General features: G+C 41.8%; 1 protein-coding gene across 9 annotated transcripts in view; it reads left to right on the forward strand.

The window, feature by feature from the left end:
- LOC140713820 (adenylate cyclase type 2-like) overlaps nt 1-27,314 on the forward strand; it is a 500,552-nt gene that overhangs the window by 391,472 nt on the left and 81,766 nt on the right. For all 9 annotated transcript variants that reach the window (XM_073024378.1, XM_073024374.1, XM_073024382.1 and 6 more), the window contains 3 exons: nt 10,188-10,364; nt 16,761-16,804; nt 18,124-18,204. In XM_073024378.1, the coding sequence (XP_072880479.1) occupies nt 10,188-10,364; nt 16,761-16,804; nt 18,124-18,204 (302 nt within the window). The remainder of the gene's footprint in view (nt 1-10,187; nt 10,365-16,760; nt 16,805-18,123; nt 18,205-27,314) is intronic.

Here is a 27,314-nt window from a genome sequence, read left to right on the forward strand (position 1 = left end):
TTTGGCGTGGAATTAAGCGGCAAGCAGAGAAAGTTCTGGAATTGTTTCCTTGAGCTTTTTTTTTAGTAAGGATTACTAAGTGCATCTTTGTCTTCTGTTTGTAGTCTTGTAGATTTAACCACATGTGTGCAAATCTCATTTACTCTAAATTAAAGACAAAATTTAAGCCTCATGTTAAGGTCCACTTTTGAATGTAAACGTTTTAACCAAAATATGAGGTATGAGTACCGACAATATCATCATGTGTTTGGGGAAGAAACGTTCTTCATGGAAGCAAGGAAGGAATTCAGAAAGAATGGTCTGCTGAATTGGGTGGTAGGGTGGAGATACTTCTCTACCAAAGGAGGTGTAAGGCAGTCCTTCCCTCCCCTAACCTGCAGGTCACCCTTGGAAAGGTGTAGCACCTGCTTAGTACCACCCACCACCCACCCCCGATCAGAGTCAGGTGAAGCCATGGGAACAGGTGATGGATGGCCATCTGGTGCACATCACAAGTCCTGGTTATGTGACCACTGACACCAGGCAGACAATCTCTGAAGAGTATTGATAATGGCTGAGGTCACCCGTTTGGTAAAGACACTGTTCAAGAGAAGCCAATGGCCAACAACTTCTGTAGAAAAATTTGCCAAGAATAATCATGGTCATGGAAAGATCACGTTTGTTCATGTCAATACAACACAGCACATAATGAATGAACGGTCTACTAAAAGAAAAAGAGGGAAATCATTTTGGCAGGAATTTGCCCCAGAGCACATAGATATTACCATAGACGTTGAGCCGGCTAGCATTTTTCTTAAATGGCAGCATTACTTTGAGAAAAAAAAATCTGGAGAATTAAGTAGATCGGAAGAAAAAACCTTAGCATTTATTTATTGATTTTTCTCATTCTATATTTAGCTGTACAAAGCATACATGATTTCTTCCATTGTAACTTGTCCTTGAAAATAATTCTAGTTATGCATCTTTGAATTTCCTTTGTGCCATGAAAATAGGTTTAATTTTCAGATATGTTATTGGTAAATCTAATAATTACAGTTCATTTGCCTTCTAGATGATTTTGTTGTGTACTGTTGGGGACTTTAGCATTAAAAACTTTGATAACCATACATCCATCAACTAGGAGGCCCATCAACAATCCAACTAACAGAGAAGCCCATTGTGGGGTAATTTGCTAATATAAGGAATGCTAACTCTCTGCAATAGATATGTATCTGTCCACATCATGAGTTTGGATAGAACACGATTTTTGCTGAAACTTAGTGCTATCATCCTATATGGTTGTGAGATTTCAGAATCACTCAACACTTAGAAGTAACCAGATTAGACTCAAATTCTTTTGTTGATTAGCTTTTTTGCAAATCAGTGAAGATGTCCTCCACATACAAAGTTCCAGGAGAACTTAAAAACCACTCCATCGAGATGTAAAGTGTTTCTGAACTCTCACAACTATAAGAACTGTAATTTTAATGTTCAATTTCAGCATACTTCCAGCAAAAATCATGTCCTATCCAAACTCCCCAAATATGGTTATTATACCTTAAGCATAATTATATGTGATCCCTGTCATCCAATTCTGAGATTACATATGAAAGACAAATATTTGAACATTTTCTTGACCAAAGTTCAAAGTACATTTATTATCAAAGCATGTATAAATTATACAACATGGAGATTTGTTTCCTTACAGGCAGCCACAAAATAGGAAACCCAAAAGAACCCATTAAAAAAAGACTAACAAACACCCAATACAGAGAGAGAGAAAAAACACAAATTATGCAAACAATAAAAGCAAGTAACAGCATTCAGAACTGATGCACCATCAATAACTCACGCTGAGACTTAGGAAGTGAGATATCGGCTTTTATTGACTGGAAGAACAACACTACATCCTGGGAAAATGAGGGAGAGCAGCAGACCTCAGTCGCCTTTAAACAGGGGTCTGTGGGAGGAGCCACAGGAGCAGTCAGACAGGTATATCTAGTTCACCACAAGAACAAAATTGAGTCCGGAGACCCAAATCCCACAGCAGCCAGAGCAGGCCCAAAGCCTCAACCTCACTTCTTACCAAAACACAAACTATTAGTTCTTGACAAACCCAGGATGAAATGTCTGCTGCTGGTCAGCATCTGATTTAACAAAACATCCCTTTGATTCAGGCAATCATTGTCACTTCTCTCTAGAGTTCATCTGTACTTAAAAGGCTTATTAACAGGAACCACATTACTTCTGCTGACTGCTTGTTTACACGAACATATCACCTCTTCCTCCGTTCCTGCTGAGGCTAATTGCTTTAGAAACAAGCCTGTTGCTTCTTTATCTCTTTACATCCTGTAGAAATGGCATAGCCTGCTCTTCTGGAACCAATCGGTCAATTAAGTCTTTTCTACATATCCCCATCAGTAATATCTTAACTGACATGTCCGTGTTAATCCTACATTTCAGTGAGTTGTTGTTTGTTATTAGTTGTACTGACGTGCCTGTCAGCTCAATTACAGACACCAAGTCCGAGTGGCGTCAGTAGATGTGGACACTGCTGCCACACAACATGCTTTACAGTAACCATGAAAGTATTTCCCAGAGGTATCCTCTAATCCCACAGTTCAAAACACAGGTCATTGATCCCCAGTCTAATCAGTTGTGTTTCATAAGAGCAGCAGGCTAAATGGAGAATTATGTATCACTTGTCAGCTTGTACTCCTCCATCCCCCATTGTTATCCTGGTGTCCTCCCCTTTCCTTTCCAGTCCTGATGATGGGTCAACTGTTTATGCTCCTCCATAGATGATGCCTAACCTGCTGAGTTCTTCCTGCAATCTCTGTGTGTTCCTTTGGATTTGTAGTATCTGCAAATCCTTTTGTGTGTACATATCACTTGTTCCAAGTTAACAGCTACAGAGAACTGACTCACTTCAAACTTCCATCACTTAACTTTCCAAAGCCCCCTTTACAAAACTCAGTTTTACAAAACTATTTTCATTCATTTACATCTTACAAGTCTTCAGGTGTGTGGGACTTGGAATGTAGTGAGTGCGTGGAACACTCTCTCAGGGGTGATGGTAGAGGCAGATACATTAGGAACATTTAAGAAACTCTTAGACAGGCCCATGGGTGATAGAAAAATGGAGAGCTGTGTTGGAGGGAAGGGTTAGATTGACCTTAGAGTAGGTTGAAAGTAGATTAAAGTAGGTTGATCAGCAGAACATTGTGGGCCGATGGGCCTGTACTGTGGTGTAATGTTCTACATTATATGCTTATGTAGGTATGCTCTCAGTGGCTATTTTATTAGGAACTCGTGTTTACCTGCTCGTTAATCTAACCAGTCAATCGCATGGCAGCAGCTCAATGCATAAAAGCATGCAGACATGGTCGAGGTTTGTTTGTCTTTCAGACCAGACATTAAATGGGGAAGAAATGTGATCTAAGTGACTTTGACCGTGGAACGGTTGTTGGTGCCAGACAGGGTGGTTTGAGTACCTCAGAAACTGCTGATCGCCTGGGATTTTTACACATAGCAGACTCTGGAGTTTACAGAGAATGGTGCCCAAAGCAAGAAACATCTAGTGAGCAGCAGTTCTGTGGGCAAAAATGCCTTGTTATTGAAAGAGATCAGAGGAGAACTGCAGAATGGCTCAAACTGACAGGAAGGTTACAGTAGCTCAGATAACAACAGTGGTGTGCAGCAGAACACGTCTGAATGCACAACACATCGAGCCTTGAAGTGGATGGGCTACAACAGCTTCATTAGGTACTAAAGAAGCCACTAAGTGTACATTCTATGTTCCTTGTTTGTGTAGGTGTAGTTTGAGACCCACTGCTTCGATCGCCTGTCAGGCAGCATGTTACTGTGAATTTTCAAACTCATGAAGTGATATATATTTTCCCCAGTTCCTCTTTTATCTTTCTAATATGATAACAATGTGAAATAATGGGATATAAGCACAGAAAGTGTTCTGATTCAATAAAAAAGAGTCTTAAAGGTGAACTGGGAAGGAACATGGCATGAGTTGGCTGAGGTAAACTGGGAAATCACACAGATCTTATAGCAGGAAGCAATGGCTAATGTTTAAAGAATTAATCCACATTTTACAATGTACACACATGCCTTTAAGACATAAAAGCTAACGGGGAAAATGGTCAAATGTGGCCAACAAGGAAGATGAAGGTAGTACAGTATTAGATCAAATGAAAAGCTTCATGATGTTGCCAAAATAGTATAGGGGTGGAAACATGCAGAATTCACAACCACCAACACTGAGTTGGGCTTCACTTTAAGAGGCTTGTCTGACGTGAAGTTTTTACCTGGCTTTATGTTCTGTGTTTGGAGGACAAATGAAAGAGTTGTTACAGTTTCCCTTAAACTTAAAACACTTCTGCAGTTTTATTTACCAAAACCCACAATGGCAGTAAGCTGAAGGATTGGGAAAATTTTAGAATTACTCAAAGGAAGATCAAGGGCAAAAACAAACTCAGCAGGTCAGGCAGCATCTGTGGAGGAAGAGGGATGGACAGTCTGGGCTGAGAGGCTGTAGCTAGTGGGAGCCCCAGCTCTTTACAACCTACATCAGTGATTTGAATGAGGGGAAGAATGAAATATCTACACGTTTGCTGATGGTAGAAACCAGAGGGAATGTGAGTTATGAGAGATTTCAATGAGGAACAAGCGAAGCAAATGGGCAATTACACGGGTTCCCAAACTGGCTCCACAGATCTCTCGGTTAATGGTAGGGATCCGTGGAGAAAAAAGGTTGGGAACCCCTGGGCAAGTACTTTACATGTGAAATATCATGTGGAACTTTATACGAACTATTTTATTTTAAAGTAAAAAAGCAGAATATTTTTAAATGTGCTGTTGTATAAATGAATTGTTCAAAGATTCCCCCCTCTCTCTTCCTCTCTGCCCCCTTACCCCTCTCTTTCTTTCCCTTTCATTGTCTCTCCCTCCCTCCCTCTCTCCTCCTCTCCCCTCTCTGTCTGCCTCCTTCCCTCTCCCTCTCTCCCTTTCATTCTCCCTCCCTCACTCTCTCCCCCACTCTCTCTCTCCCTCTCCCCTTCCCTCCCTCTTTCCTTCCCATAGAACCATAGAATATTACAGCACAGAAACAGGCCTTTTGGCCCTTCTTGGCTGAGCTGAACCATATTTCTGCCTAGTCCCACTGACCTGCACCTGGACCATATCCCCCCATACACCCCCCATCCAAGTACCTGTCCAAGTTTTTCTTAAATGTTAAAAGTGAGCCCACATTTACCACTTCATCTGGCAGCTCATTCCGCACTCCCACCACTCTCTGTGTGAAGAAGCCCCCCCCCAATGTTCCCTTTAAACTTTTCCCCCTTCACCCTTCACCCATGTCCTCTGGTTTTTTTCTCCCCTAACCTCAGTGGAAAAAGTCTGCTTGCATTCACTCTATCTATACCCATCATAATTTTATATACCTCTATCAAATCTCCCCTCGTTCTTCTACACTCCAGGGAATAAAGTCCTAACCTATTCAACCTTTCTCTGTAACTCAGTTTCTCAAGTGCCAGCAACATCCTTGTAAACCTTCTCTGCACTCTTTCAACATTATTAATATCCTTCCTGTAATTAGGTGACCAAAATTGCACACAGTACTCCAAACTCAGCCTCACCAATGCCTTATACAACCTCACCATAACATTCCAACTCTTATACTCAATACTCTGATTTATAAAGGCCAATGGTCCAAAAGCTCTCTTTACTGCCGTATCTACCTGTGACGCCACTTTTAGGGAATTTTATATCTGTATTCCCTGATCCCTCTGTTCTACTGCACTCCTCAGTGCCCTACCATTTACCTTGTATGTTCTACTTTGGTTTTTCCTTCCAAAGTGCAATACCTCACACTTGTCTGTATTAAGCTCCATCTACCATTTTTCAGCCCATTTTTCCAGCTGGTCCAAATCCCTCTGCAAGCTTTGAAAACCTTCCTCACTGTCCACCACACCTCCAACCTTTGTATCATCAGCAAATTTGCTCATCCAATTTACCACGTTATCATCCAGATCATTGATATAGATGACACCTACCAGCCTTCTTCTGCCCACCCTCCCCCCACCTTCTTTATAGGGCCCTGCCCCCTCCCTCTTCAGTCCTGATGAAGGGTCTCAGCCCAAAACGTTGACTGTTTGTTTCCACGGATGCTGCCCGACCTGCTGAGTTCGTCCAGCGAGTTGTGCATGTTGCTTTGACCCCAGCATCTGCAGAGTATTTTGTATTCGTAATCTATGTTATTCCTGTGCACCAGGTTATTTCCTTCCTGTCTTGCTATCTTCAGTGGTTTGTAGGGATTCCTGAAGAGAATTTATAATGTATTTCCTTAGCTTGTTTGCCTTCCCTGCATACATGACCTCTGATTTCTCTGGAATGAATTCAGCTTTCTACTTCGCTGTCTGTCTCACCAGGTCCATCAAAATCTTTGAAGTCTGCCGCTGTTTTCCTTCTTAATCAAACACTCTTTGAGATCTCCTATTCTTTTGCAAATGACTTATTCATGATTCTTATATTTAGTTCATTATCATTGTTACATACCACACAAAAAAAAACAAGTGATCTAGTACCGAGCTCACTGCAGACAGTCGTCCATTCATTAAGACCATTGCCTTGTAACTGACTGGCAGTGAGTCAGTTTTGGGTAGAAGTTGTGATACTTCTCAAAGCCCTTGGGTTTAATTTTTCTTATCAGACCATCATATCTTTTTGCAAAAATCCATAAAATTCTTTTCAACTATTGCAATCCCTCATCACCTTCCTTGATGCTTCTTTTAAAATTGTAATATTAATCAAGCATGATGTACATTAATATATGCATACTGGTTCTCCTTAATTAAAATATGCTGTTATAAATAAAATTAATACCATCCTTCAGGATTTATTTCAGTAATCTTCCTGACATCAGTACTGAATTAATTGTGCTATAAATACTCAATATATCCTTTATTCCCTTTCAAACCATTGCATTCCATCAGCACTCTTCCTTCTTCTGCCAATACCTCTGAAGCCAAAGATATTCAGAAAATCCTTTTTCATCCCTTGATAGCCTTAATAGCCTGAGATATGGTTCATTCAAAACTTGCAGTTCATCTGCTTTAAAAGATATTAATTCATTTAATATTTTCTCCCATGTTATCTAATCACTTCCTTCTGTTCACCATCCCTCTTCAAAGTCTTCTGCTGAAGAAGGGCACCAAGTACTTAACCTTTCTCATGTCTGCTGCCTCTATCTGCACGCTGGCTTTTCAGTCTCCCGAAGTCCTGACAGTTTCCTTTGTTGTCTTTTTGCTCATTACGAATTTATATAATATCTTATACCAGCATATTTCTTTCAGAGAAATCCAACTCTTGCTGAGATGCTGCCTAACTGAATATCTTCAGCATTTTGTTTCTGTACCAGGTTTTGAAACATATGCAGCATTTTACTTTTGCTATGTTTTCTTTTTACTGGCCTAATTCATGCTGCAGTCACACTCTTGTTTTCAAGAGATCCACACAGCTTGCACCATACAGGAAACAGCAGACCTTCAGTAAGGAGTCTTGTCACTGATTCCATTAAGCACAAACATAAATGGGACTATTTATTCATATCAAAGAATTTTGTTTAATGTTAGCACAATGCTCTATAATTTGTGCAATATTTTGCAGTGTTAATTATCACAGGGATGAAGGAATCACTCTGGTGAATTTTTCAATGGATCTCTTCACAGAACATTAATTGGAAGGTGTATTGATAACCAGCACATCAAATATTAACGTACAGGTCCAACCTGGCCTTCATTATCCAATGAACAAAATTCCTGACTTGTACAGGGCTAATGCCAGGAAGTCACCACAAGACATACAAGAAATCATTGATGGAATATTTTAGAAGGAGGATCTAAATAAAATGTATACAAAGTGTCCTTTGCAATGCGGGTGCATTTGGAATAATAGACGTTACTTACTTTTGCAAAGATTGCTATTATATTGCTTTGTAAAGGTGTTTGAATAGAAGAATTCCTGTGATGACCAGGTATTTACTGCAATAGAAGTAAATGTAAGGAACCAATGATTACAAAATGGTTGATGCCTGTAAAATCTTTTTTAGTAAATTGGCTCCCATTGCGTTAATAACTGTTTAGTGTGTTTAACCAATGTTAGGACATTAGATGGCCCAACGTGTTGTGATGTATGGAATTGGCCTTTCTGAAGGAAGCTGGGTGAGAAATCAGTGGACAGGGGGATTAGGATGAGAACTGGTCACCAAGGTGATAGGCTTGCTAATCAGAGGTTGTAATTGATGCCAGAGGCAGGAAAGAAAGAGGCTGGTAGATGGGACCAGAGTAGAGAAAGCGTTATTCCTGAGTGCAGTAGCATGAAATTCCTGCTCCCTTATGTTGGCTGAGGTGGAGCTGTTGATCCAGTATTGTGGGCATACCAAAGCAGCTGGGATGCCTGCAAAGTGGAGCTTATTGACTGGAGCGTGTGATCAGTAGTCACATGGGAGGGGAGGTGGTTATTAGGTTGTGTCAGCCAACCAATGGGTTGCATAACACATCGAAGTTTTGTGGAGGGGTATAACCCAACTGGGGTTGGTGCCGCGAGAACACGTGAGGGAAAACTAGGTAATACTTATCTTAAAGCAGACCTACCCAACCCTGGTTCCTGGTGCCAGCTGGAACCTGCTCAGTCAACCACTCTCCGTAACACAAGCCTCTTAGCCATCGTGTCAACCTTGCTTCTACACGGAGTGACTTACAGCCGCATATCCAAGATTGAAAGTTACCTGTGAGAGAGTCCTGCATCAGTGGATGCCACAGTGCATTGCAAAGGCCAGTGATTCTGAATTAAACCATCAGATCCAAAGACAAATGCAATGACACAGACTGAGTCAGAGGTCTATGGGACTGAGAGTTCGGGGCTGAGGACTGGAGGCCCGGAGGTTGGACCCCCTTGGGGTTGCAAGCTCGTCTGTGTGGGTGAGGGGCTTGTTTTGCTGTGTTTCCTTACTTTGTTCTGTAGTTGTTGCCGTTGCTGCTTGTGTTGTTCCGCTGAACATGGTGGGCATGCTGTGTTGGCACCAGAACGTGCGGCAACAATTGCAGGCTGCCCCAGCACATCGTTTGGTGAGTTGGTTATTAACGTAAATGAGGCATTTCACTGTACTTCTCAATGTACAGGTGATAAATAGATTTGAAACCAAATATCATGAGGCTATGTGCAACCCCCAAGAAATCCCCACTCTTCAATCACATTCCACTTTCTGTTGAAATTTGATCTGGTCACAAATAAAAGGTGTGACTTCTGGGCAAATCTACAGTGAGATGGTACTGAGGCTCAGTGATGCTGCTCCGTTCTGTTGGCTTGGGAGGAGAATGCTGACCTCATATTGTGGACATTGTAAACTGGGACCTGTCCTTAAAGTGAGTAAGGTTCAGATGCAGTCTGGGCACACAGTAATTCAGTGAGGCTGGGAACGACAACAGCGCCCACCTGTGTACTTATTAATTCGGCATAACCAAATGGAAAACGAAGCATGGTTGAATCCAAAAGTTAAGAAGATGAGTTATTGAATTGACAGAAATTGATTAAGTCGTAAGATTATGTTGTCTTGCTTCCATGGTTGGGCCTTCACAGAATGACCCTTTCCATACACAGTAGTTTAGTGGTTAGCACAACGCTTTACAGTTCCAGCTACCCGGGTTCAATTGCCGCCCCTGCCTGTGAAGGGTTTGTATGTTCTCCCCATGACCGCATGAGTTTCCTCCAGGTGCGCCCGTTTCCTCTCACCTTCCAAAGACCTAATGGTTGGTGGGTTAATTGGTCACTGTAAATTGTTCCGTGATTAGGCTAGGGCTGAAGCAGGAATTGCTGGGTGGCGTGGCTCTAGGGGCCTGAAAGGCCTGTTTTGCACTGTATCTCGATAAATAAATACCATTACTATTGGAGAGATTTTTCAAATCTTCACCACCTACAAAAGTGATATATAACTTGAAAGGACAGAAATAAATTTTGCAAATGTTGATAAGTACTAACATATTCATTTCAAATTGCAGAGTTAAGCAGCTTTAAGATGGGTCAAATCTTAAGGAGTCATTTTAAACTTGTGCTCAACCATTATGTATGTAAGTGCATGCTGCACAACAAGACCTTTCAGAATTGCTGGCCTTTAACGCACACTGTTTTGAACCTTACAGGCAGAGAGACGTAGCCCACAGCATCATTTTAGACATCGACACACAGCGGATGGAGCCAAGATGAGAGCTTCTGTCAGAATGACCAGATACCTGGAATCTTGGGGAGCAGCCAAACCCTTTGCACACTTACATCATCGGGACAGTATGACAAATGAAAATGGCAAGATCAATACAGTTGTAAGGATGCATTTGTTAATCTTCCTAAAATGAAACTAATGACAGTATAAAGTCAAATCACAAAATAGCCGCTGATATATGAAATCCATATGCTGCTCTGTGCAGGATCATTTTGCAACTGTGCAATTTGGATAGTGTTTTGATAATGTTGCATAGTGGATTAACCTATAGGAATTCCAATATTTCTTAATTTCCAAATGGAGAGGAGTGAAACTATACACTTGTAGCAAGGACAACATACTTATTTAGATATATATAGTATTCTTCATGCCTCATGGATACTTTATGCAATTACTTAAAAAGTGTTTGTGGGTGGAAGCAGTTCCAGTATATTAGAGCAGTATCCTTTTGTAGAGCTGTGACTAACGGCAGGACATTTGTCAGAGAGTCAGAGAGGTGCACAGCCCGGGAAAAGGGTCGTTTGGCCCAGCTCATCCAAAGAGTTTATTGATGCTAATTTAGGAAGGGGAAGCCTCAGAGAACGTGCAGAGGAGATTTATCAGGATGGTGCCTGGATTAGAAAGCATGCCTTACGAGGATAGGTTGAGTGAGCTAGGGCTTTTGTCCTTGAAGAGACGTTTTTTGTGAGATGTTCTTTGGTTGGCTATAACATGCAAGTTTGTGAATATTGGGGTTGATGCCTCCCTGAAGTGATTCAAGCTCATTGCTGATTGAGAACCAAGAGTCATAAATTATCGACTGTCACTTGATGGGAAGAGAACAATAAATGGACGCTGGCTTGGACCAGAGCCAATAACAAGGTTTTAAAGGACAGACCCATGACCTGTGGCCAATGACACTGGAATGCGATATTTGAATTGATAAGGAATGGATATAAAAGTGGATATTCCATGTGTGCTGGTAGTGGTAACTTTGAAGAATAACCATCGCAGATACAAGTGCAAGCAACCCTGTGTGAAATATGTGGCGAGGGAATCGGGACAATGAGGAAAGCCTGGCCAGCGTAAACTCCTTTGTCCGGGTAATACCTTTGCTATTCTTTGACTATTCAGGGGAGTCAGGGATACCTAGCGTGTGTGCACACAAGGTATTTAGTGTATGAATTCACATACTTATTAGTTTAAACAATAAAGGTACTTGTCAGTAAATATAGATGTCTCTGTGCCTCACTAATCATCGCTGTAAGTAGTAAATATTTTTTTTCAACACTAGAAATAAAAAGAATCTGGTCACTTTGGCTGGGCTATATTATAGAACCAATGGTCAGTAGGAACTTAAGGAGCAGATGTGTGAAGAAGTTGCTTGTAGTTGTGAGAATATTAGGGTTGTACTGGCGGAAGACTGGCCACCCAGAGTACAAAGGGCCTGGTTGGGGCAAAATCTGTGCCATGCATCCAAGACAGTTTCCTCACACAATTATATAGGGGATCCCACTTGAGAAGGAAAAATGCTGGACTTGCTCTTAGAGAATGAGGTGGTCCATGTAACTGTAGTGGACTTTGGGGAGCACTTTGGATCCAGTGACCATAATTCCTTTAGCTTTAAAATAGTTATGGGAAAAAGATGAAACAGTCCATGGGCTAAAGTCCAGAAACGAAGTAGAGTCACCTTTGAGGGCATTAGGTAGGATCTGGCTGAGGTCAACTGGCTACCTCTATTTAAAGGCAAAAGAATTGATGATGGGTGGGAGGCTTTTAAAAGGATCAGATCAGAAGTCCAGGGCAGCATATTCCTGTGAGGGTGAAGAGTAGATATACCAAGTTCAGAAGCAGAATCATTATTCTCACTGACATAAGTCATGGAATTTGATGTTTTGTGGCAACAGTACGGTGCAAGGAATAAAAAAGAATACTATTACTTACAATAAAAACCACGTAGTGCAGAAGAGGAAAAGGAAGATAGTGAAACAGGTAGTGTTCAAGAATTATTGGACCCTTCAGAAGCTCAATGGCGGAGGAGAAGAAACTGTTCCTAAATCATTGAGTGTGGTCCTTCAGGCTCCTGTACCTCCTCCCTGATGGTAGCAATGAGAAGAGGAACTCTGGCTGATCAGAGATTTTGAGGCTCTGGTCAGGAAAAAGAAAGAAATATTTGCATTGCCGTTAGTCAGTGGTGATGTTCCAGAAGACCGGGGTGGGGGAGGGGGAATGGCTAATGATTTTCCATCATAGAAGAAGAGTAGAAGTGACAGGCCAATGATACCTGTAGGGAAGTCGCTGGATGGAGTTCTGAAGGACAAGATCTAACATCATTTGGATAGTCAAAACCTGATCAGAAATGGTCAGCATGGTTTTGTGTATAGGAGGTCATGTCTGATAAACTTTTGGAGTTTTACCAACAGGTAACTAAGATAGATGAAGGTAGGACAATGCGTGTAGTCTTTGTAAGCTTTAATGAGGCTTCTGACAAGGTCGCTAATGGCAGGCTGGTCTGGAAGGTTAGATCATGGTGGGAGCTAGCAAGGTGGATTCAGAATTGGCCCAGCGATAGGAAGGATTGAAGGATCATCTTGGCCGTGGACTGACATGTCAGAGCAGGAATGGGAATTGGAAATGTTTGGCCACCGGGAGGTCCTGCTGCTGCCGGATGGAGCGGAGGTGCTCGCCGAGGTGGCCCCCGATAGGTCTCACCAACGTACTGGAGGCCGCATCAGGAACACTGGATGCAATAGATGCCCCCGGCGGGTTTGCAGGTGAAGTGCTGCCTCTTCTGGAAGGACTGTTTGGGACTCTGAACGGAGGTGAGGAAGGAGGTCAATGGGCAGGTGTAGATCTTCAGCCACTTGCAGGGAGGGACGAGCGGACAAGGGAGTCACAGAGGGAGCAATCCGTGTGGAAAGCCGGGGGTTGGGTTGGGTAGTAGTGAGAGGTAGAGATATGTTTGGTGGCAAGATCCCAGGTCAGGGTCTTCAAAAGAACCCCGAGAAGGAAAAAAAGAGATATTTAAGATAGAAGTAAGGCTGTTTCCGAAAATGCAAGCAAAGAAGTCGCCGTTAGGCACCATCATCCTAAGCCTTTAGCTTTTGCTCTTCAGTAGAGCTGCTGAAACTTCAGCACTTTCTCAGATCAGTCAACATTATTTATGCGTTTGAAAATTACAGAGTGAGCAATGGATGGCTGGGGGTGTTTAATGGGCTCTTCAGCTTCAGAGAACCCTCTTGTGCTGCTGAATCCCACCAGTAAATGTTACTCTACAATCTATAATCTGCAGCAGCAGTAATAACAATAGTATCAATTAAGTGCAAAAAGGCTGAAGTCTGTGAGAGGCTATTGTGATAGAATTGTTCTGGAATAATATTCCAGACTCTGAATTAGGTGACAGTAATTGCATGGCACAAAATCACGATTAAAAGTTTAACAATGCGGAAGAGCCATGGAGGAAGATTATTCATCTTGGATAAAAGTTTGTTGAAACTTTCTCGGTTTTCTGCTATATAAATAGTACTTCGAATGTTGGTTTTGCCGAAAGGAAGAATCCTAGCAATCTCTGACGGTTACTGACCCTGACATCAACATTCTAAAGACGTACAGATTAGGGTTCGTGAGCTTCAACATGCTACGTTGGTGTCGGAAGCAAGATGCCACTTGCAGGCTGCCCCCAGCATAATCCTCCCTGATTTGATTTGACACAAGTGACTCATTTCACTGAAATGGAGCGTCTCGCCACGTTCTATCCCAAAGCAAAATTGACAATTCCAAAGCTGGAATCGCAGAATAGCAACATTTATCATGGTCATTACACTTGAACACCATGCCATTTATATCCCTATGCGATGCCGTAATAGCTTTATCAAAAATAATTCACTTTTACTGTAATGGTCGGCATGTATTCAAGAGAATCATAAAAATTTTGTACCACAGAAGGAAGTTATTTTGCCCACATCAGCCAAAAAATAGCTAATTTAGAGAAACACCACTGCCGCCTGTAACGTCCTTCACATACATTTCAAATGGGTTGAGCGTTTCAAATAGAAATTGCAGAGTAGGCTTTGAGAGTTTGGGGGTGTTTAATGGCCCTTCAGCATCAGAAGATCATCCTGAAACACATCGGGGGCTGCTGAAACCCATGATTGAATTATAACTCTGTAGTTTATAATATTGTATGTACCTTCACTCAAGGCTCATTTTTTGTGAAATTCTTCTTCCATATCTTTCCCTCTCTTCCGCCATTTTCCTTAAATTTATGCCCCCACCCCAAAAGTTTATTAATTTCTCTGTTAAGAGAAATGTCTGAGAATTAAGCCTCTGAATGCATTCAATCTTGAGCAATCATGGATTTACATAACTCAGGGAAAAACTCCTCAGTCTCCTGTATTTCAAAGGAACTAACACCACCAAACGTTATTTTTATTCACAGCTAAACCTCTCCAGATTTGGCAATATCATTTGTATCCACCAAACCCCATTGTATCTTTCCCTTAGTGTGGTGATGAGAACTGTAGTCTGTACTCTAACTGAGGACAAACTAGTTTTTTGCTGCTCTTGTATGCTATGCTTTTACCAGCAATAGGAGTGGATATGAGCTGCCTTCTTAACCACCTCAATTACATGCTTTACTGCATTCAGGGATCTGTGAATCTCGATATTGTTTTCTCTTCTCAGTCACCCACCATTGATTGTGTATACAGTTGGATTTACTGCTTTGGAGTTGGTTGCTCTGGATTTTCAGCATCTGCAGAATCTCATTTGCTTGTGTGTGCCTTTACCTTGTTTGTCCCCCTTGCAAACGGGGAAGAGCTGAGTTAATAAGAGAAGTGAACAAAGGTAGAGCTAGAAGTCTGGCAAAATGCCACAGTGGAGCAGAGAGTACGGGTGAGAGCTCCTGTAAAGAATACAAGGGAATTAAATGCTAGTCTGTTAAGAAGGTATATTAATAAGGATGATTTTTTTTCAGAATCAGAATCAGGTTTATTATCACTGGCATGTGACGTGAAATTTATTAACATAGCAGCAGCAGTACAATGCAATAAATAATATAAAAGAAAAACTCAAAATAAAATAATAATAATAAGTAAATAACTAAATCAATTACAGTATATGTATATTGAATAGATTAAAAATTGCACAAAAAAACAGTGAGAAAAGGGCATGCACTGGGTGCTTGAAGTCCTTAATAATGGACGCTGCCTTTCTGAGACACCGCTCCTTGAAGATGTCCTGGGTACTTTGTAGGCTAGGACCCAAGATGAAGCCAACTAAATTTACAATCCTCTGCAGCTTCTTTCGGTCCTGTGCACTAGCCGCCCCCTCCCCGTACTAGACAGTGATGCAGCCTGTCAGAATGCTCTCCACGATACATCTATAGAAGTTTTTGAGTGTATTTGTTGACATACCAAATCTCTTCAAACTCCTAATGAAGTATAGTCACTGTCTTGGCTTCTTTATGACTACATCAATGTGTTGGGACCAGGTTAGATCCTCAGAGATCTTGACACTCAGGAACTTGAAACTGCCCACTCTCTCCACTTCTGATCCCTCTGAGGATTGGTATGTGTTCCTTTGTCTTACCCTTCCTGAAGTCCACAATCAGTTCTTTCGTTTTACTGTGCCAGGTTGTTGCTGTGACATCATTCTACTAGTTGGCATATCTCACTCCTGTACACCTTCTCGTCACCACCTGAGATTCCACCAACAATGGTTGTATCATCAGCAAATTTATAGATGGATTTGAGCTATGCCTAGCCACACGGTCATGGGTATATAGAGAGTAGAGCAGTGGGCTAAGCACACACTCCTGAGGTGCACCAGTGTTGATTGTCAGTGAGGAGGAGATGTTATCACCAATCCGCACAGATTGTGGCCTTCCAGTTAGGAAGTCGAGGATCTAATTGCAGAAGGAGGTACAGCGGCCCAGGTTCTGCAACTTCTCAGTCAGGATTGTGGGAATTATGAAAGTAAATGCTGAGCTATAGTTGATGAACAGCGTCCTGACGTAGGTGTTTGTGTTGTCCAGGTGGTCTAAAGCCATGTGAAGAGCCATTGAGATTGCATCTGCCATTGACCTATTGTGCCAGTAGGCAAATTGCAATGGGTCCAGGTCCCTGCTGAGGCAGGAGTTCATTCGAGTTATGACCAACCTCTCAAAGCATTTCATCACTGTAGATGTGAGTGCTACTGGGCAATAGTCATTAAGGCAGTTCACATTATTCTTCTTAGGCACTGGTATAATTGTTGCCTTTTTGAAGTAAGTGGGAACTTCCGCGTGTAGCAGTGAGAGGTTGAAAATGTCTTTGAATACTCCCGCTAGTTGGTTGGTGCAGGTTTTCAGAGCCTTACCAGAGTTTTGGTGATGTGGCTGAATGGGTATTAATGAATGACAGAGAAGCTATTTAGCATATCAATTCAGGATAAACTCCAACTTATGTGGAGGCATGTTTTCTTATCATTTTCACTTTGTTCCAGTGAATAACAATCAAATATCTTTCTGCTTTTGCAGGACATGCCTATGGTTCGATACCATTTCCATCGATGTACAGAAAGGTTAGTGTTGATCTTTTTGCTTCATCATCTTGTGATCGCCTACAGCGGAGGTTCCCATACTGGGATCCGTGGACTCTTTGCTTCATGGTATTGGTCTATGGCATAAAAAAAAGTTTGGGAACCCTTGGCCTATAGTATGTTTGTTCTTAAATTTGAGGTTGCTGAGATTTTCATTAGGATGATTTAACAATACTGTGAATTTTTAATAACAGTTGTTGCAGAGGTGAAAATGCCTTCATTAAATGAACAGCAAGGAATTTTATACAATTACCAAGCTTTTAAATGGCTTTGATCAAAATACGAATATGCCAAGAGATTAGTATGTTATTACATGCAAAACAAGTAAAATACAAATAATTCTGATGCCTTAATTCTTTAAGGGACTAGGCTGCCATTAAATTCCATCTCTGCCTATGAAGATGCTAGTTTTACCTTTATCTTCTAGTCAACTGGCCTCTGAAAATACCCCTGAACTTGCAGAAGCCTGGGGTACAGAAATAAAGTTAGTCTTCCTCTCTGTTCTTGCCCTTCTTGAAGTCCCAGACCAATTGGTATCACAGGCTAGAACCTGTTTCTCAGTCCGTTTTAAATGTGTTTTCAAGGTTTAAGATTGTTTATTGTCATTCGTCAGTCCACGAGCGTAAAGGAGAGTGAAATGATTGTTACTCTGGATCCAATGCAACATATAAAAAATACAATAAGGAATAAACAAGAGCACATGATAAATATAAATGTAAAAACAATTCAGTGAAACTCAATGTACAAGTAACAGTTTGGCTGCATATACTGTACATAAGATTTGTTCCAAAATTTCACCCTGCTTTTAGTCTTATTGCTCTTACTGTCATGAAACACAATTTTAGATAGATAGATAGATAGATAGATAGATAGATACTTTATTCATCCCCATGGGGAAATTCAACATTTTTTCCAATGTCCCATACACTTGTTGTAGCAAAAACTCATTACATACAATACTTAACTCAGTAATAATATGATATGCATCTAAATCACTAACTCAAAAAGCATTAATAATAGCTTTAAAAAAAGTTCTTAAGTCCTGGCAGTTGAATTGTAAAGCCTAATGGCATTGGGGAGTATTGACCTCTTCATCCTGTCTGAGGAGCATTGCATCGACAGTAACCACTTATTGCTGGACAATAAGACCAGCAATTAACTATTTGCAAAACCTTACGCATTCTTGTGTCAAGCAAATTATATGTACCCTCAGAAGTTTCCCCCAATTTCATGATGTCACATTTGGCGGACAAAGTGTTTTACTCTAAACACCGAAAGATTAACTAATTTTACTATTACAGAACAAAGTCACAAAAAAGAAGATTTGAGGAGGAGTTAAACGAAAGAATGATCCGAGCTATTGATGGAATTAATTCACAAAAGTAAGTTTACATTAAAGTATTCTTTCAGAATAAAGAGGAAGCAGACAATATGGAACTTAAAATCAGAGTTTAATATAATGTCACACAATTTGCCTAATGATTCTTTTTGGGACAGTTATCACTGTTCCCCCTAAGCTGCGCAGGTGCGCGACCACCCATATAGCCTTTGTTGGCCACACAGCTGTACTTTTTAAAAAATATAATGTTAATTTAAAGTGCCATGCAGTTATCAGTCTGTGTGTAAAACTTCCTGCTCAGAGCTGTAGTTGTGAACTTCCACTATTCAGGACCTTTACAGAGACAGGTGCGTAAAAAGGGCCCGAAGGATCACTGGGGACCCGAGTTACCCCAACCACAAACTGTTCCAGCTGCTACCATCCAGGAAATGGTACCGCAGCATTAAAGCCAGGACCAACAAGCTCTGGGACAGCTTCTTCCACCAGGCCATCAGACTGATTAACTCACACTGACACAATTGTATTTCTGAGCTATATTGCCTGTTCTGTTGTATATCTTACTCTACATGCTATTTATTACAAATTACTATAACTTGCACATTGTACATTCAGATGGAGATGTAACATAAAGATTTTTACTCCTCGTGTATGTGAAGGATGTAAGAAATAAAGTCAATTCAACTCAGTTCAGTAGTTGATTGCACAGCTGTAAAAAAAATAGAGGGAATATTGGTTTGTATCTCTGTAACGAGCAAATTTAAAGATTTTTTATCTCATCACATGGACTAATGCAGGGCAGAAACAAACCCTTCAGCCCTGATGCACCATCAATAACTCTCGGAGATATGAGGCAAGAGAGAGGCTTTTATTAGCTGGAAGAGAGAGCACTATCAGCAGCAAGAGACCATCACACAACATCCTGGAGACTGAGGGAGGAGCAGTGCCTCCAATTGCCTTTATACAGGGGTCTGTGGGAGGAGCCACAGGAGCAGTCAGCGGGGGGGGGGGGGGGGGGCGTGTCCAGACAGGTATATGTAGTTCACCATAAGCCCTACTCTTCTTTTGGAGAATAACATAGGTGAAATTATAAAAGTAAATCTAGCCAAATTACTGTATTACCACTTGATAGTGCTCTAATTCATAAAGACAAATGTGCAACTGTATGTCCACCAACCTGCCAGAGATTGGAGAAACAGCAGAGTAGATCTAGAACAGGGGTTCCCAACCTTTTTTTTTACCGTGGACCGATGCCGTTAAGCAAGGGATCAATGGACCCCAGGTTGGAAACCCCTGATCGAGAAAGCAACTATCATCACAGAAATGGGCCAGATTTTAGTGTAAAGTAGAAAGACTTAAAACGACTATAAACACATTCACTTCCAATTTCAATGAAATGTCATCCATCAGAGCCACCTCCGCTTCCCACAGCATATATGCTGATCCCTCACCTCCAAACTCCGGAACTCTGACCTCCCCAGGTATTGTATCAGCAACCATGCATACATTCCCTCTGTTGGAGTATTTACTGCACAAGCTTAGCAGGTCTATCAGTCAAAGGCTGCCTGGTATAATACAAAAATAAAGAAGATGCTATCAGAAGAACAGTGTACCAGCCTCTCTGCTTTCATAGAAGGTTAAGAAAGTTTGGCTTGTCTCTGAACCTGTACTGTTGAAAGTGTCCTGACTGGTTGCACCACAGTCTTGTACGGCTATTCTAAAGTGCAGGAACATAAGAAGCTGCAGAGAGTAATGGACTCTACACAATACATCACAGGAACATCCTTCTCCATCATAGGAAGTACTTACCTGAACAAGAGGGATGGTTTACACCTGAATCCAAAGGGGACCAATGTCCTTGCAGCCAGGTTAGCTAGAACAGTTGGGTAGGGTTTAAACTAATTTGGCAGGGGGATGGGAAACAGAGTAATAGGATGAGGAGGGGGCAATTGGTATACAATCAGAGGACTTGTGTAGTGAGTTTGTCAGGAAGGACAGACAGATAATTGAGCAAAATTGCAGTTTGTGGGATGAGTTGGAACGTAACACTTTGAGAGCAGCTTGCTGTTGAGTCCATTGGGGGTAAGGCTCTTCCAGATTGTATAATGAACTGGATTTAATTAGGGAGATTAAGAGACCCGTAAGAGGCAGTAATCCTAATATGATAGACTTCACCCTGTAATTTGAGAGGAAGAAGCTAAAGTCAGATGTAACCCTATTACAGTGGAGTAAAGGGATTATAGAGGCATGAGAGAGGAGCTGGCCAAAGTTGATTAAAAGGGGACACAAGCAGGGATGATGGCAGAACAGTACTGACTGGAGTTTTTGGGAGCAGTTCAAAAGGCACAGGATAGGTAAATCCCAACAAAGAAGTTTTCTAAAGGCAGAATGATGCAACTGTGACTGACAGGGGAAGTCAAAAACGACATAAGAGCAAATGAGAGGGCATATAAATAGAGAAAAAAAGTGGGAAGTAAGAAGATTGGAAAGCTTTTATAAACCAACAGAAGGCAATGAAACAAAGCCTCTACAGAAACCTGAAGAGTCTCACCACCAGGTTCAAGAACAGCTACCTCTTTTCAACAGTTCAGTTCTTGAACCAATGTGCACAGCCTAATTCACAGCCTCAGTACAGTAACGCAACGACTACTTTGCACTACAATGCACTATATTTTTTGTTCTAATAGTATTCTCCCTTCTGTAATTTTTGTATAATGTATGTTTTCCTTTTGAATTTTGTGTATCTGATGTGATGTGCTTATCCCAGCACAAATGGGTTTTCCATCGCACCTGTGCCTACAGGTGCAAACTTGTGCACATGACAGGAAACACAGAGAAATAAAACAACAGCTAGGTACCCTCTCCCCACTGCCACCTCCATCCCGACATGGACTGTGTACAAAATTCAGGTCTGATTTGATTAGCAAGGCAACTGAATGAGAACTTAAAAGCCAGCGGTTGTACCCAGATAACGTTTCAGTGGAATGACTGTGCTACAGCCCGAGAATTAAAAATCGAATCGCTTGGGACATACTTTAGACAGGAATGTTTAATTGCTCTGCCTTCTGGATCAGCAGGAGATTTTATCCTGACATATCTAAATACTGAGTAGATTGTCCTGTCTGATTAAATTGTCTTTGAGCCAGCTGCGATCACAGTCAAATCTAACATTCAATTCCCTATACATTTGTACCATGTGATCCCTGGGACTTACCTATTTATCTCCTTGTCTTTTTCCCTCTTGCATCTTTCATTTTATATGCAACACACACAAGATGCTGGGGAAACTCAGCAGGCCAGGCAGCATCTATAGAAATGAATAAACAGTTTATGTTTTGGGCTGAGACCTTTCTTCAGGACTGATTAATTACTTTAATGAGTCCCGATGAAGGGTCTCATCCTGAAATATCGACTGTTTGTTCATTTCCATAGATTCTGCCTAATCTGCTGAGTTCTTCCAGCATTTAATGTGTGGCGCTTTGGATTTCCAGCATCTGCAGATTTTCTCGTGTCTTCAATTCTCTGTGCAAATGTTCCTTTCTCCTTCACAATTACCTGGATATCTCATAAGTTCTACTTCTTGCCTCTTTGTGTGTTCTTCTGCACAAACGTGTTTATGCCTCACTCAACTTTTAGTGGGTTTGGTCCTAACATTCTCGAGGAGATACTTCCATTGGGCTCTTAGATGACTGTGGGCCTTGTTGTGTATTTATTATTTCAGTAATATTTGAATAATCTTGTATATTTCTTGGTTGAGTGAGCATTCTTGTTCATTTAAATAATATATTAGGGGTTATATGTATAAATATGTGAATTGCACACGTCATCGTGCAACCATATAATACATGCACACTTCGCTTAAAAGAAATACGGTAGTTAACTTAGACTCGCATCTCTCAGCTCTCTTGTTTTCCTCTGATATAGTTTACCATTTTGAAGCTACAGAACATAACAGACCTCACCTAACCAGGGACCCAAATCAATCCTAGTGATTCCAGAGGTGCTTAGCTAAAACTTACTGGAGTCGTCCGTGAAGTAAGCGAAGTGCAATCCTATGGCACCATTGCAGACTATTTACGGCCATGGCCTTCCTTTCAGGCAGACAGGAAACGTAAAGACATACTGAAGAGCCAAAAAAATATATTTGATTTTACTGTTCTTCCTTCAGTAAAGATATCCCTTCAGGCACCAAAAGGGTTCAGAGAAAACTGCCAAGTAAAGAGACCCAATTGTGCCCCTTTTATGTGCAAAGGTCATGTAAAAGCTATTGGGTTCATGATTAAAAAGACAGTGTCCATTTACACTAAAAGTAATGCGCAAACTAATTTTGCTATGGGCATTGTTCGCCCTGGCAGGAAAAACATTCCCTGGCATCAGTCACACAACTATTGACTCCACCCCTATTTCTGGCTTTAGTGGCAGATATCGGGCCATTTGGGCACCTCTTCACACTTTAATTGATCACTGACAGTTCAACCATGAGCACTTTGTGGCACTTGCCACCTTTGTTCACAATTTTAAAATGACACTGCTGACATCAGGAGATGCTTCAGATAATACAGGAGGCTGCTCAAACACCTTCTAAAGACTTCGAAGTCCACTGCTGTTTGCAGTGAGTGCTTTTCGTCCTGCAAGCGTAGGAAGCTACTCATAGGACGTATGGCCACAGCAGCTGGGACTAATGCACTTTACATAGCATTCATAAGACTTTGCATAAGTTCAGCATGTCATCAAGAACTTTGACAAACTTCTATAGATGCACAGTGGAGAGTATCCTGATTGTATCATGGCCTGGTATGGAAACATCAGTGCCCAAGACGGGAAAAGCCTTCAGAAAGTAGTGGATACAGCCGAGTCCATCACAGGAAAAGCCCTTCCCATCTACTAGGAGCACTGCTTGAAGAACGTAGCATCCATCTTCAATGTCCCCCACCATCCAGGCTATGCTCTCTTCTCGTCGCTGCCATCAGGAAGGAGGTACAAGGTGCTGCTTTAGGTCCCACACCACCAGGTTCATGAAGTTATTAACCTTCTGCCATCGAGCTCTGAATCAATGTGGTTAACTTCACACTGAACCGATACCACAACCTATGGACACTCTTTAAAGGATTCAACAAATCATGTTCTCAGCATTTTTTATTTGTCTGTTTTTGTATTTGCACAGTAGTTTGTTTTCTTTCGCACAATTATTGCTGTTTGTCAGTCTTTGTGTGTAGGTTTTCGTTGATTCTATCAGGTTTCTTTGTTTTACTGTGGATGCCTGCATGAAAATGAATCTCTTTGACACATACATTTGTACTTTGATAATAAATTTACTTTGCACTTTGATTCAATAGCTGTGAAGGTATTTTAAAGGGTTAATATTTCAAGCAAATCATCATTAACAAATGCAAAATTACTCATGAGGTTTCAGTTGAGATCATTGCTCAATGCAGAGGGGTGCCTGCAATTTGAGATGGTAGCTTATTGCTTCCCATATGTAGCTGTCAAAAGATTTATCTTATCAATGTGCTGTACCACCTCCCTTCTTGATGCATCACTTGCTGTAACTCTCACTTCGAGCCTCTCTCTTTAATTCCTCTGAAAAACAGAAGGGGTCTCATGCAGGGGATGTTCTATCTCAATGAGCAGACTCCCTCACAATTTTCTTTCTCTGTCACGAGTTCCCGGCGCTTGTGCTGGAGAAGCAGGGAGATAAATCAGAATTGGAATCGCATTTATTATCACCATCATATGTCATGAAATTTGCTGTTTTGAAGCAGTGGTTCAGTGCAATACATAAAAAATTACTATAAATTATAATAAGAAATATTTAAAAATAACATACACAGCTACAGGTTCAAAAGTGGTTCATGAAAACGATTCCAGGAATTGAGTGGGTTATCATATGAAGAGCATTTGATGATTTGGGCCTGGACTCACTAGAATTCCGAAGAATGAGGGGTGACCTGATTGAAACCTATCGAATGTTGAAGGGCCTCGATAGAGTGGATGTGGAGAGGATGTTTCCTATGGTGGCAGAGTCTAGGAGCAGAGGACGCAGCCTCAGAATAGAGGAGCGTCCTTTTAGCATGGAGATGAGGAGGAATTTCTTTAGCCAGAGAGTGGTAAATATGTGGAATTTGTTGCTGCAAGCAGTTGTGGAGGCCAAATCTTTATATATATTTAAGGCAGAGATTGTAGATTCTTCATTGGTCAGGGCATGAAGGGATACGGGGAGAAGGCAGGAGATCGGGGCTGAGAGGAAAAATGGATCAGCCATGATGAAATGGCGGAGCAGACTTGATGGGCTAAATGGCCTAATTCTCTTCCTATGTCTTGTGGTCTTTAAGTTATCCTTACGCAATAATGGGTACAATCAAGACAACATTAAGTGCCTTTATATTGTGCTCACTTAGACAGGAAAGATGTAAATAAGGTTGAAAGAGTACAGAGAAGATTTACAAGGATGTTGCCGGGTCTGGAGGACCTGAGTTAAACTTGAATAGGTAACAACTTTACTCCTTGGAATGTAGAAGACTAAGAGGAGATTTTTTTAGAGGTATACAAAATTATGAGGGTAATATATAGGGTAAATGCAAGTAGGCTCTTTCCACTGAGGTTCGATGAATTGAATTGACTTTATTTCTTATATGTGCCATGTGCAATCATAGTAATTTATAATGAATAGAATATTCAATGTAATATAGAGCACACTCAAATCAGTGTGAGTTCATCAGTCTGATGGCCTGGTGGAAGAAGCTGTCCAGGAGCCTGTTGGACCTGGCTTTTATGCTGCAGTACCACTTCCCGGATGTAGCAGCTGGAATAAATTGTGGTTGGGATGACTTGGGTCCCCAATGATCCCACGGGCCCTTTTTACACACCTGTCCTTGTAAATGTCCTGAATCATGGGAAGTTCACAACTACAGATGCACTGGGCTGTCTGCAGTACTCTCTGCAGAGTCCTGCGATTGAGAGAAGTACAGTTCCCAAACCAGGCAGTGATGCAGCCAGTCAGGATGCTCTCAATTGTGCCCCAGTAGAAAGATCTTAGGATTTGTGGGCCTATACCAAACTTCCTCAACCGCCTGAGGTGGAAGAGGCACTGTTGTGCCTTTTTCACCACACAGCCAGTGTGTACAGATCACGTGAGGTCCTCGGTGATGTGGATGCTGAGGAACTGGAAGCTGTTTACCCTCTCAACCCAGATCCATTGATGTCAATAGGGGTTAGCCCGTCTCCATTCCTCCTGTAATCCACAACCAGCTCCTTTGTTTTTGCGACATTGAGGGAGAGGTTGTTTTCTTGACACCACTGTGTCAGAGAGATGACTTCTTCCCTGTAGGCCGCCTCGCTATTTTTTGAAATAAGGCCAATCAATGTAGTATCATCGGCAAATTTAATTAGCAGATTGGAGCTGTGGGTGGCAATACCGTCATGGGTATACAGGGAGTAAAGGAGGGGACTCAGTACGCTGCCCTGAGGATCTCCTGTATTGAGAGTCAGAGGGGTGGAGGTGAGTGAGCCCACTCTAACAACCTGCTGGCAATCTGACGGGAAGTCCAGGATCCAGCTGCACAAGGCAGGGTCAAGTCTGAGGTCTCTGAGCTCTTTGTCAAGCCTGGAGGGAATTATGGTGTTGAATGCTGAACTGTAGTCCAAGAACAGCATTCTCACATAAACATCCTTCTTCTCCAGATGTGTAAGGATGGTATGTAGAGCTGCGTCATCTGTTGATCAGTTGTGTCTGTAGGTGAACTGTTGGGAGTCCAGTGTGGGTGGTAGCAAGCTGCAGATGTAATCCTTGACTAGCCTCTCAAAGCATTTGCTTATTATTGCGGTGAATGCGACAGGACACCAGTTGTTCAGACATGTTACCTTGGTCTTTTTAGGTACAGGGACAATGGTGGTTAAATTGAAGCTGGAGGGCACTCTACACTGGGAGAAGGAGAGATTAAAAATATCAATAAACACACCTGCCAGTTGTGCTGCGCACATCCTGAGTACTCGCCCTGGGATGCTGTCCGGTCCAGGCTTCAACTAGAGGTCACAGGTTAAGGGTGAAAGGTGAAAAGTTTAAAGGGAACATAAAGAGAAACTTCTTCATTCAGAGGGTGGTAAGAGTGTGGAACAAGCTACCGACACAAGTGGTGTATGTGGGCTTAACTTCAATGTTTAGGAGAAGTTTGGAGAGGTACATAGATGGTAGGGGTGTGAAGGTGTAGGTGTAGGTCAATGGGAGTAGGCAGTTTGAATGACTTGGTATGGGCCTGTTTCTGTGCTGTACTCTTCCATGACTGTACAACTTTACAAGAATAATGAATTAAAGCAAATTCAAATTCTGCCTTGAATTTAAGCACCAAGGTGTCTCTTGAATTTCAGTATTTTTATCCGAAACATTATCGGTTGTTGTAAATGGAGACGAATACAAAAATAAATGCACCGTACTTCATTTATATAAGGCATTGTATGTAGTATCGTTCTCTTCATTAAAGGTACTATAGAACATAAAAGCAGTTTAAGAATGCTTACTGGACTAATACCGGTAAGAAGTAGCTTGTGTCGAGTGAACAGTTTTATAAACAAAGTACATCCACTGGAATTTAGGGGAGCAACAAAACCAGATTGAAGCATACACTCATTGGCCATTTTAATGGATACCTCCTGTACCTATTAAAGAGGCCACTTAGTATATGTTTGTAGTGCTCTGCTGGTGTAGTCCACCTGCTTCGAGTTTCGACATGTTGTGCCTTCAGAGCCTGTCTTCTGCACGCCACTGTTGTAACACGTGGTTATTTGAGTTACTGTCGCCTTCCCGTCAGCTTGAGCCAGTCTGGCCACTCTCCTCTGACCTCAACACACACAAAATGCTGGCAGAAAACCAGCATTCTGTGTGTGCTGTTGTTTGAATTTCCAGCATCTGCAGATTTCCTCGTGTCTGCTCCTCTGACCTCTCTCATCAACGAGGCGTTTTCACTCACGGAGCAGCTGCTCACTGGGTGTTTTCAGCTTTCCGCACCTTTCTCTGTACACTCTAGGGGGCGCTGTGCATGAAAATCCCAGGAGATCAGCCGCTCCCGAGGTACTCAAGCTACCCCGGCTGATTGCAAATTGCTCCGTGACTAGCCTGGGGGGGTGGGGGGTGAAATCAGCGACTGCTGGGCAGTGTGGCTC

This window comes from Hemitrygon akajei, chromosome 20 (assembly GCF_048418815.1).
Source record: "Hemitrygon akajei chromosome 20, sHemAka1.3, whole genome shotgun sequence".
Taxonomy (NCBI): Eukaryota; Metazoa; Chordata; class Chondrichthyes; order Myliobatiformes; family Dasyatidae; genus Hemitrygon; species Hemitrygon akajei.